Below are 13,033 nucleotides of genomic sequence, written 5' to 3' on the forward strand. Positions count from 1 at the left end.
TTTCATTTATCATATATTATGTGTAATGATAATAATTATTGAAATGTCGTATGTATTATAATGTCAGATCTCAAAAGATGTAGAATTAATAATACATTTTTAATATTAACATAGTATGAGGAACATGTGTGTCCTAGCGAGTGGTTTGTTTCACTTCAGCTGTCATCGCAAAAGATAACGCGATGACAGGTCGAGATAACAATTGCCATCTTTTTGATCATGTTGAGATTTCTGTAAAAACTTACGAGAAAAAGACAAGTGATTTCGTAATGTCACATACATGGCTCTGGTCACATATGCAATTTTGAGAGTAAGATCCCATGATTGATTGCGTCATGTTTTGTAAGACTGCAGTTCAAAATGTATTGCTTCCTTCTAGAAAATTCTTTTGTGTCTCGTCCCCAAAATGCCTTAATGACGTCATATGACTGTTGAATTTCTACTGGAATCCTGAAATCTGCTCATTCTTATTTGAGAGACCGTAAGCTGTGGTTCACCCCCTCTCTCTCTCTCTCTCTCTCTCTCTCTCTCTCTCTCTCTCTCATTCTTAAAAATAGTAATTATTAACGTAGAATATTTGTGGTCAATAGCATTAGTAGGCCTATTAGTTTTTGAGATCTGAATTTAGTAAAATTATTTAAGTTCATAGTGGATACCTCACACTAATCTTGATAAACTTAGTTTGATTTTTCACATGATTAATGAGTTTTTTAAGGGATCACTGTTATCTTTAGAGTATTCAGTCATAATTCTTTTGTTATGAGAGTTCAGGTATCTGGCGGAAGTGAGGTATATTTTTGAAATCTGTTATTAGTTGTGTAATAACCAGGTACTTGGTACGCATCATGACAAAAAGTTTTGGTGCCCAGAGACCCGGGAACAAAACAAAATATCACTCTGGTTTATGGTTTATGCTGGTGGTGTTAGGGATATATTTTGATAGGAGAGTGACCACATAGTTATTTTTGCATTATACTGTGAATTATTTAGTTGAGTAACTTGGAGAAAATGGCTCTGTTCGATGTTCAGAAATTTTTAGCAGCTCCTTCCATCCAAGAGTTATCTGAATCCAACCTGAGTAAGGCACAGTGGACTGCTTTAGCAGTGGCATGTGGGGGTAATGTGTCTAGTGGTATGATTAAGGCATAAATCAGATGTATTGCAATCCAAGCATTGATGGACTCTGGTAAAATAGATGAAGAGTTAGAAGAAGCACAAGAATTGTTGTATGCAGCTGAGGAAAAATTTATAAATAAGGAAGAGCAAAAGAAAGAGAAAAGTGATGCAGACGTAGAGCTTAGATGCATAGAAGCAGAAGAAAATTTGATTAACCTGAAGGTGCAGGCTGAAAGAGAGAAAATGCAGGCAGAAAGAGAAAGAGAAGACAGAGAGAAAAGAGAAAGAAAAGAAAGAGAAGAAGAAAAAGTAGCAGAAGAAGAAAGAGAAAGAGCAAGAGAGGAAAGAGAAAGAGCAAGGGAAGAAAGAGCAAAAAGAGAAAGAGAAGCAGAAGAAGCAAGAAAGGAAAGAGAAAGAGTAAGGAAAGAAGATTATGAAAGAGAGATGAAATTAATAGAAGCTCGCTCCAAGTTACCTGTAACACTGTCTAACCCTACCCAAGGTAATTCAGACCCTGTATTTGATGTAGTAAGAGTGCAGAAGTTAATTCCAAAGTTTACAGAATAAGCTCCAGATGAGTTTTTTGATCACTTTGAAAAAGTGGCATCAGGTATGGGATGGCCAGAAGATAATTGGTCAGTCTTGTTACAGAGTGCTCTCATTGGTAAAGGAAGAAGTCCTATTTAGCCTTATCAGCTGATCAGTGTAAGGAGTACAAGGTACTCAAACATAATATGCTACAAGTTTACCAGATGACCTCTGAATATTACAATGAAAGATTCAGATCTTTGAGAAAGGATGATAAAATGACTTTCTTGGATTATGCCTACAAAGTAAGAAGATGTTTTAAACGATGGTTGGAGGCTGCTAAGGTTAAATCTTTGGACGAACTTGAGGAGTTAGTAGTCCTAGAGCAATATCTTAGAGGTATTCCTGAACACATAAGAGCCTATTTAAGAAAGAGAGAGAGAGAGGTTAAGAAACTTGACAAAGCTGCTACATTGAGTGAAGATTATAATGTAATTTTTAGCAAAAGGAATTATAATGTCAAGTATCAGAACCAACAACGCACAGGTTTTAGGCCTCATCCAAATTTCAGGAACATTACAACAGTGAATTCTTCTAGTGGCTATGCCAATACAAAGCCAGGAAATACCCCTCAGCAATTGAATGTTAAATCCTCATCACCCAGTTCCTCAAGACAGATACAGAAGACTAATGATGTCTGCTACATGTGTGGAAGAGTAGGACACTACAGTCAAGATTTTTATTAGACACAACAGCAAACTAAACCAGATGGTCAAGTGGATAAAGGTAACCAGGTGAAGCAAACTATGAAGAGCAGTGTGGGGAAGATTGAGATAGTTGGGAAGACTGAGACTAAAGAGGCAGAGAGTTTAGCAACCAGTGGAAATGTAACCTCAAGCAGTGAGTGGCTGAGCAGCTTGGAAGCTTTTAAGCCATATATCTATGAAGGTACTCTGACAACTTAAGGAGGGAGTGTGCAGGTACCAGTCAAGGTATTACATGATACGGGGAGTAACCATAGTGTGGTAGTTCGTGGTGCTCACCCACAGTTGGAGAAGAATCTCACTGGAGATTCAGTTATTTTGAAGGGTATAGGAGGAGAAGAGGTAACTCCTATATGCCGGTTGCACCTGTCCTGTGAACTGGTGACAGGGAATGTTGATTTTGCTGTAAAGGACTCACTAGCTGTTGAAGGTGTACATGTTTTACTGGGTAATGAAGTTGGTGGTGTACCATTTGTTCCTTGTCCTATAGTGGAAGACAAACCATTGAGGATCAGTCCTACGGTAGATTTAGAGAAGAAAAAACCCCACCTGTTTCCAAGTTGTGTAACTACCAGGAGTATGAAGAGGACTACGTCTGTAAGTGAAGAAACTGAGGATTTACCTATGCAAAAAGGATCAAGTGAAGGATCTTTGAGCTTACAAGAGCTGTTCCAGGAAAGTGAAGTTTCCCCTAGTGTTAATAATGAAGAGATTACCCAAGAAGGAGAGGATCCTGTTGTTCTTGAAGAGACTCAGAGTAGTCAAAGTGTTCCTGATGATAGTAGTGAAACTACAGTAGCAGAGTTAGCAGATATGGAGAGTTCAGCCCTTGAAGTTGGTCAAGTGACTAGAGAGAAACTAATGGAATTGCAGAAGAAGGATACAACGTTGGCTGATTTGTTCTTCAGAGTTGTTGTTGATCAAGAAGAGATGCAACAAACTCCTAGCTGTTATTATCTAAAGGAAGGATTGCTAATGAGGAAGCATCGACTTGCAGATATTCCAGGAAATGCTGAATGGGGTGAATATCATAAAATTTTGAGTCCATATCCACTGAGGAAACAAGTGGTAGCAGTATCGCACGAGTCTGGACATATGGGAATCAGGAAGACTGTTGAAAAGATTATGAAGTATTTTTTTCTGGCCTGGACTTCACAAGGATGTCAGCAGGTTTTGCAGAGAGTGTCACACATGCCAGATAGCTGGAAAACCGAATGAAACCATTCAGAAAGCCCCCCCCTACAACCCATAGAAGTTAGAGGAGAACCCTTTAGCAAGGTGATTATAGATGTGGCTGGGCTGCTTCAGAAAACAAAGAAAGGAAATGAATATCTGTTAACATTAATGTGTCCAGTGACTAGGTATCCTGAGGCGATTCCTGTAAGAAGTATAAGTGCAAAGGTAATTGTTGAGAAGTTGGTGGAGTTTTTCTCCAAGTTTGGAATACCAGAAATTGTGCAAAGTGATAGAGGAACGAACTTTACTTCAAAATTGTTCCAGGATGTGACGAACTTGTTAGGAGTGAAACAACAGTTGTCAACCACTTATCATCCAGAGACTCAAGGAGCCTTGGAAAGGTTCCACCAGACTTTGAAAAGTATGTTAACTAAGTACTGCAATGAATCAGGAAGAGAATGGGATGCTGGTTTACCTTTGATGTTGTTTGAAGTTGTGAATGCTTTTCAAGAAAGTATGGGATGTTCACCAAACAAAATGATTTTTGGTCGAGACGTGAGAGGTCCATTGAAGATTCTTGCAGAGAATTGGGCAGAAAATCAAGAGGAAATCTAAGGAGAATATGTGAAGAACTTGGGGAAAAAGTTAAGAGAAATTAGAAAATTCTCTTTTAGAAAATCTGAAAATAAGTCAGAGAAAATGAAAAGGAAATATGATGCTAAGACTAAGCTAAGAAATTTTACTGTAGGACAACAAATTTTAGTGTTCTTACCAGTGAAAAGATTTCCCCTTACCAATAAGTTTCAAGGTCCTTATAGGATAATAGAGAAATTAAGTGATCGAACTTATGTGATTGAAACACCAGGAAGAAGGAAACGACAGAGGAAAATACATGTGAATCTTTTGAAACCTTACTTCCCAGAGACCAAAAAAAGAAAGTGTCAATAACACAGACAACTTCATCTACAGAGGATGATGATGGCTGCGAATTGGGAGCTGAAAGCAAGATGAACAATTCTTCCATATTGGAAAATCTGGAAGATAAACTAAAACATCTGAGTGTTGAGCAAAGTAGTAAAATAAGTGAGGTGATTCGAAATTTCCCTGAAATTTTTGCAGATGTACCTAGGCATACCAATCTGACAAAGCATGAGATAAAGATCATAGAAGATGGAAAACCTTTTAAAAAAGAGGGCTGATCGCTTATCACCTTTTCATCAAGATGTTTTGAAGAAAGAAGTTGAATATTTGTTGCAGCATGGATTAGCAGAACCCAGTTCAAGTCATTATGGTTCTCCTTGTGTGTTAGTGAAGAAACCAGATGGCTCATTTAGGATGTGTACTGATTATAGGAAACTGAATTCCATCAGTGTGGCTGACAATTATCCCTTGCCTCTTATTGATCAATTACTTGATAATATTGGGCAAGCCAAATTTGTTTCCAAGACAGACTTATTGAAAGGATATTATGAAATTCCCTTAGATGAGGATGCTAAGTTGCTGTCAGCTTTCATTACTCCTTTTGGATTGTATCAATACACTGTTTTGCTGTTTGGTCTGATGAATGAGCTTGCAACATTCCAACGAGTGATGGATCAACTGCTAGGATCAATAGAATGAGTTGGTGTATACCTTGATGACATTGTGATTTATTCTAATACATGGGAAGAACATTTGAAGATATTAAGGAAAGTGTTCAAGGAACTAATAATCAACTTGCAAAAAGTGAATTTAGAAAGGCAACTGTTCAGTATTTGGGATTTGAAGTTGGAAAAGGCCTTCTTGCTCCTGTTGACGCTAATGTAGAAGGTATCCATAAGGCTAACCCCCCCCCCACTACGAGGAAATAGCTACAAAGATTTTTGGGCATGGCTGGATTTTATCGCCGATTCTGTCCTAATTTCTCAGCTGTAGTAACTCCCTTAACTGACTTAACCAGTCCGAAGACAAAGTTTGTTTAGACTCCAGAATGTCAAGAATCATTTGAGAAGGTTAAAGCCATATAAACTTCAAGATCTGTGCTTCAAGCTCCAGACTTCAATAAGAAGTTTGTGATACAAGTTGATGCATCCGACTGTGGAATAGGAGCTGTTCTACTTCAAGAAGATGTCAACAGAATCTTCCATCCAGTGTGTTTCATGTCTTCAAAGTTGAAAAAGCATCAGAAAACTTACTCAGCCATTGAAAAAGAAACGTTAGCATTAATCACAGCACTGAAAAAGTTTGAAGTGTATGTGAACCGACCTAGGAATGAAGAAATTTTAGTGTTGTCTGATCACAACCCTATCTCATTCATCAATAAATGAAAAATAACAATCAGAGACTGACCAGGTGGTCTTTATGCCTGCAACTGCATAATGTAAAAGTAAAACATATTTCAGGAAAAGATAATGTAATTGCAGATTATTTATCCCATTGTGAATTGTTGGATTCGACCACAGGATAAATAATCTTCTGGGGGGAGGAACATCATGATGTTGCCTTGTAATATGTATATTCTCCTATAATTCTGATATATTTACTCTTTCATTTATCATATATTATGTGTAATGATAATAATTATTGAAACGTCATATGTACTGTAAGCAGATCTCAAAAGTTTTAGAATTAATAATACATTTTTAATATTAACTTAGTATGAGGAACACGTGTGTCCTAGCGAGTGGTTTGTTTCACTTCAGCTGTCATCGCAAAAGATAACGAGATGACAGGTCGAGATAACAATAGCCATCTGTTTGATCATGTTGAGATTTCTGTAAAAGCTTTGTCTCATATGAGAAAAAGACAAGTGATTTCGTAATGTCACATACATGGCTCTGGTCACGTATGCAATTTTGAGAGTAAGACCTCATGATCGATTGCGTCATGTTTTGTAAGGTTGCAGGTCAAAACATATTGCTTCCTTCTAGAAATTTCTTTTGTGTCTTGTCCCCAAAATGCTTTAATGGTGTCATATGACTGTTGAATTTCTACTGGAATCCTGATATCTGGTCATTCTTATTTGTGAGACCATTAGCTGTGGTTCTCTCTCTCTCTCTCTCTCTCTCTCTCTCTCTCTCTCTCTCTCTCTCTCTCTCTCTCTCTCTCTCTCTCATTCTTAAAAAGAGTAATTATTAACACAGAATATTTGTGGTCAATAGTATTAATATTAGCTTTTGAGATCTGAATTTAGTAAAATTATTTAAGTTGTAATGGCACCTGATAAAAAGTGTGTTTTGTCAATCGAAGGATCCTGCATGTCCTGTGATTTTACAGTTTTCAGAAGCTTGTGTAAGGTAAAGTGAATTTTACTTATTATTACCATGGTATAATAAGGTGTATTAGGGAAATTTCACCCTAGTGAAATTATTACTGATAAATCTTTTGTGTATTTTTGTGTGTTCTTGTGTTTGCAATCTCTTAATATTTTTTCACATTTCTTGTCTTGGTGATTTAACATTTATTTACTTAGCATTTTAAATATTTCTTGATGATTGCATACATGATTTAATTTTCATTTATTAAGATTTTCTTTTAAAATCTTGAATAATTCTTGATAGTTTAAATTTTGCTTGATTAATTTAATTTTTTGATAAATTAAAGTTTTGTGATTTAATTTTGTTTAATAATTTAATTCAAGAATTAACTAAATTTTGTGTTGTTTTCAAGTAATAGTCAATTTTTCAGAATGTGAATTCTAGTTATAAATTTTAAATATAAAAATAAATTTTTGTTTTTAAAATTTAAAAAAAACAGTGTTCCTTTTATTGACCACCAGTGAATAGGATTAATTGTGTGCATAAGGCAAAGTGATATACATGGTTTGTTTCGTTAGTTTTGCTGAAGTGAATTAAGACCTGGGAAACAGTTAAACTTGTTTGATGGAGTGATGCCCTTTTACTCTAGTATATTTCTTGTTTTATAGTGGATACCTCACACTAATCTTGATAAACTTAGTTTGATTTTTCACATGATTAATGAGTTTTTTAAGGGATCACTGTTATCTTTAGAGTATTCAGTCATAATTCTTTTGTTATGAGAGTTCAGGTATCTGTCAGAAGTGAGGTATATTTTTGAAATTTGTCATTAGATGTGTAATAACCAGGTACTTGGTATGCATCATGACAATATATATATATATATATATATATATATATATATATATATATATATATATATATATATATATATTATATATATATATATATATATATATATATATATATATATTATCCATGCGGTTCATTTAATATCAATATGGAAGTGGAAGAAATAACATCGTACAATATATATAATATGTTCAAAAGACTGTATCCAAAACTGAGAGAATATGAACCCAGATTCTTCATTTATTTCAGAATGACCATAAAATAATTTGACATTTTACTTACACTAGCTAAGGATGATATTCCATCAAATAACATAATGCAATGTGTTCACTTATATGTAATTATGAACACAAGCATACACACACACATATGTATATGTTAAACCTACAGATTAAACATTTCTTTAGAAATGCTACATAACATGTTTTGTGGCCTATCTTCAGAAAACGTGGTAACTAGCAACCCTCTCTCTCTCGGACTCAACCCGCACATCTCTCTCTCTCTGGTACTCAACACACATATCTCTCAAAATGGACATTCTAAGGAAACACAATCTTTCCTACATAAATAGATTTATTATCAAACAAAACCCAACAAGTAATGAATTAACAAAAAGAAAATTAAAATGCATAATAAATGAATTACCAAGTCAAAATAGTCTAATTCAAGATTTAACCTTACTCTGGCTGAAGGCCTTTTCACTCAAAACTCCCACACACTCCATCCTTAGACATTACACGTCTAGTCTTAAAGTCAACCACATTGAAACCATCACTAACTGCAAAGATTGCAGTGTTCTTTCTCTATCACCACAGCATCCACAGCATCCCCACAGACATCACCACAGACATCTGTTGAGAATTAAACAAACCGTAATCTCCCACAAATACAGTACACAAGCATATGACATAATAATGAAGATCTAAAATGCATGGTTAACCAATGTCAAATCAGAACACAATAAAATATAATATTAAAGTGACATAAATGCCTATGTCCAATTCTTCCCACAAATTCACAAGTGTATTGGAGATGGTAAATTCACTAGTTCACAGTCCACACAGAAAAAAGAGAAGTCTGGATTTACCTTAACTGCCGGTTTCTAAGAGATCGGAGCACACAAAGCCACGTCTGGACGATATCGCTCTTGGCTAGATAATAATCAATCAGACCTAACTTTTGGCACAATTAGACACACAATCTCCATTTTTCTAACGCACGAACTTACGTACTTGCATACCAACTCGGTAGGCTGCCTCACATACCAGCTTCAATTTTGCGTGTTCACCGAGCCAAAACAGCTGAAGCAATTGAAATATCTGCTGACTGCAGTGATTTGCATCTATGTCACCGTCCAACCACCTGTAGCTCCCTTTCGCTTCATCACACTATGACTGAATATACACAGTAAATCTAAAACGAAACATATTTCCCCATATATATGTATGCACATATATACTATGTGTGTATATATATTATATATATACATATATATATATATATATATATATATATATATATATATATATATATATATATATTTATATATATATATACATATATACATATAATATATACATATATATATACATATATATATATATATATATATATATATATATATATACATATATATACATATATATATATATATATATATATATATATATATATATACATACACACACACATATATATATATGTATATATATATATATATATATATAATATATATATATATATATATATATATATATATATATATATATATATTTATATATAGTATATATGTGCATACATATACATATGTGTGTGTGTATGTTTGTGTTCATATAATTATATATAAATGAACACATTGCATTATGTTATTTGATGGAATATCATCCTTAGCTAGTGTAAGTAAAACCTCAAATTATTTTATGGTCATTCTGAAATAAATGAAGAATCTGGGCTCATATTCTCTCAGTTTTGGATACAGTCTTTTGAACATATCGTAGGCATGTTATTTCCTCCACTTCCATATTGATATTAAATGAACCGCGTGGATAACCGCCATAATGTGTAGTCACCACCTTTTGCATCTGCGTGGTTACTGCCGCTGTTTCTGCTTCATGTGAACAAGGCCTTAAGTTCAGTGCTGCAAACAAGAAATTCTACTAAGTAATAGAGAAGAAAAAGTGGAATTACATGTAAGGTCAAGAGCCGGTAAGAAATTAAAGCAAAAAGGTAGTTTCGAGTACTTGGGTTCTGTCATAAGCAAAGAGCGTGGATGTGAGATGGAGGTGCGGCAGAGAATTAAAGCAGTTGGGGTTAAATAAGACAGGTTTCACGGGTCCATTAAACAGTTATTATATCAATGCTGCTGTATGGTGCAGAAACATTGGCAATGTGTAGAAAAGAGGAGGGAGCCCTTGAAAGCACAGGCAGATGTGAGTGCTGAGACAGATAGCAAGTCATGAGACCTTACTGTCATCCATGCCGTGTGCTATCAGAATTGCATATTATTCTTATTTACCTTATGATTCCTGCTTCTCCATGGTTAATTCACAGAAACTTTTCCTGCCAGTTTTATAACTCACAGAAACGTTTCCTGTCAAATTATACTATTCATATAAACTTTTCTTGCAAAACTATAGAACTCACAGAATCTTCTCTGGGATATAATAGAAACGTCTTTCATTATGGAACAAAATTCACTGTATTTATTTTTGCGTCTTCACAGGTTGAAAAAATGTTAGTGCTGCTATATGCCTACTGGTAGGTCATTTGAGAGTTGAGAAAGATAGGATATTTTAGTGAAAAATTCAATTAATGCAAACCTATCATTTTACATGACTAATCAGACAAATACAGACAACTGGTTTAAGAATAATTCAGAGAATGAAAATACCAAGTCAACAATATTTATAAAACATGAAAAAAAATGTGTGATACATTCGCAATATATAGTGATTGTCCTGCTTTAATTATCTTAGTTGTTGTGATACACTGAGAGAATGAAATTAGTAAATCAATCAGTCAATCAGGAAATACTGTCATCCATGCCGTACACTGACAATACTTCATCTTATCTCACAAAATCCCATTTACCTTATGACTTCTAGATTTCCACGTATAATTCACAGAAAGTTTTCCTACTAGATTATACAAATCACAGAAATTTTTATGCTAAATCATGCAACTTTAAACAGATCACGAAAAATTTCCCGCCAAATTTAACGAGTCACAGACCCTTTCCCTGCTAAATCAGAGAACTCTCAGAAACCTGCTAAATTACACAACTCTTGGAAACCTGCTAAATTATACAACTCACGAAACCTCCTGCTAAATTATAGAACTCTCAGAAACCTCCTGCTAAATTGTACAACTTTCAGAAACCTCCTGCTAAATTTTGCAACTCTCAGGAACCTCCTGCTAATTATACAGCGACCAGAAACACCTTGCTAAATTATACAACTCTCAGCAACCTGCAAAATTATAACACTCTCAGGAACTTCCTGCTAAATTATACAATTCTTAGAAACCTCCTGCTAAATTATACAACTCTCTAAAACCTCCTAATTTAATCAACTCTTAGAAACCTCCTGCTACATATTCAGCTTTCAGAAACCTCCTGCTAAATTATATAACTATCAGAAACTTCCTGCTAAATTATACAACCTTCAGAAACTCCTTGCTAAGTTATACAACTCTCAGAAACCTCATGCTAAGTTATACAATTCTCGTAAACCTCCTGCTATATTATGCAACTCTTTGGAACCTCCTCCTGCTAGATTATACAAATTTCAGAAACCTGCTTAATTATACAACTCTCAGAAACCTCCTGCCAAATTATACAACTCTCAGAAACCCCCTGAAAATTAGATGACTCAGAAACCTCCTGCTAAATTTTAGAACTCACAAAATTATTTCCCGTCAAATTTTTAAAACTTTTGTTATGTGAGCCCTCATTTGGTGTAATTCTCAGCATTTATGCTGGTTGGATAATAGCACATTCGATTATCAAGACTTTACTCTGTATTCACTGCATGCAAGCATGCAAGCAATTTATAGAAGTACTAGTGTTTTACAAGTAATATATACAGTATAGTCCAGTTCAAAAACCTGCCAACAATCAGTGCTGATATCAGTTCCACCTGAGTAAATGTTAGCTGGATACTGAATTTGACTGCACAAAACGACTGTAGATTTATTAACCACATATTCCTCTACATATGCAAAAGTCTGTGCACGGACATGACAAGGGTGCTTTTTTTTATTTTCCTTTTAGAATGGCACATACATTTACATTTCATGTTTTGTTTACTGGATTCTTTATCTTATGCAACCTAAAATTCTTTAAAGTAATTATTCAACACAAGTAAAACCAAGCATATATAAGAGGTGACAAAAAATTAATGATTATTGCGACATGGCGAAATATCATTTCTACTGAAAGTCTACAAAGAAAAAGAATGCCCTCTTCGTGTCTTTGTCTTTCTCTGTCTCCGCGACAACAAAGGGTGCTTACCTGTAAGAATGGGTATCAACTGCTGGGGTGTCCCATCTCCTACAATATTGTATCCCTCTAAAACAAAAGCGCCAAGCGTCTCCATCAAGAAGGTGTATGTCTTGGGGAGAGTCCTGATAAAGGTATTGCGTGACAGAGAGTCAAAACCTATCATGAGGACACTCAAATGAATCCCATCCTCTGGGACCTTTTCCCAACCAATATTAGTCCGAACCTCCTCGTCAATCCTGATTCCGGCCACAGTATTTTCCCACCTGCAGAAGGTTTAGATTTTCTGAGCTAAATGGTTGGCTACGGAATGTTCCTTCAAGGTTAAATAATTAAGTGAGTGGTCATCGTGATAAAGTAATTTCAGTTTCAACTGTCATACACAAAAATATGGATTCAAAGTGTAAAATGACCAGGTATTTTGTGGAAATAATTTAATAAAAATCTTACCTTTGTATGCTATTATTTTCAGTTAAAAAGTTTTTTTCTGAATAAAATTGGCATTTACAGATTCCAGACATTCTAACTTCCATGGATATGTTTATATTTCTTTGATTTTATAAACATACATTACTTCATTTATATGCGGTTAAATGCAGAATGCTTATGTATCCCTACTTGAGAGTCAGGGTATGGCAGTTGAAAGTGATACCTACTACTACTGTAAGGGATTTAGAGTCGAAAAAACACGGGTTTTCCGCAACAACTTTTTAGCAAAGCATTAGATAAAGGTGAAAGTTGGCAAGTGTATATTTTATAACCCTACCTAATTTTTGCAAGTATTATGTAGTACCTAAGTTCGATAGTTTTGATATTAATAGAGTAAAATGAAGTTGCCGATGCCGGAACCGAGAAAATCACAG

At 34.8% G+C, this 13,033-nt stretch overlaps 2 protein-coding genes across 15 annotated transcripts in view; one reads left to right on the forward strand and one right to left on the reverse strand.

The window, feature by feature from the left end:
- Positions 1 to 4,284, forward strand: part of LOC136851230 (caldesmon-like) — a 36,007-nt gene extending 31,723 nt beyond the window's left edge. Inside the window, exon 2 of the mRNA XM_067125172.1 lies at positions 190 to 4,284. Coding sequence (XP_066981273.1) covers positions 1,177 to 1,683 — 507 coding nt within the window. The 5' untranslated portion in view covers positions 190 to 1,176 and the 3' untranslated portion in view covers positions 1,684 to 4,284. The remainder of the gene's footprint in view (positions 1 to 189) is intronic.
- Positions 1 to 13,033, reverse strand: part of LOC136851228 (uncharacterized) — a 354,709-nt gene that overhangs the window by 183,831 nt on the left and 157,845 nt on the right. For all 14 annotated transcript variants that reach the window (XM_067125171.1, XM_067125164.1, XM_067125170.1 and 11 more), the window contains one exon: positions 12,183 to 12,436. In XM_067125171.1, the coding sequence (XP_066981272.1) occupies positions 12,183 to 12,436 (254 nt within the window). The remainder of the gene's footprint in view (positions 1 to 12,182; positions 12,437 to 13,033) is intronic.

The sequence above is a fragment of the Macrobrachium rosenbergii genome, chromosome 23 (assembly GCF_040412425.1).
Source record: "Macrobrachium rosenbergii isolate ZJJX-2024 chromosome 23, ASM4041242v1, whole genome shotgun sequence".
Lineage (NCBI taxonomy): Eukaryota > Metazoa > Arthropoda > Malacostraca > Decapoda > Palaemonidae > Macrobrachium > Macrobrachium rosenbergii.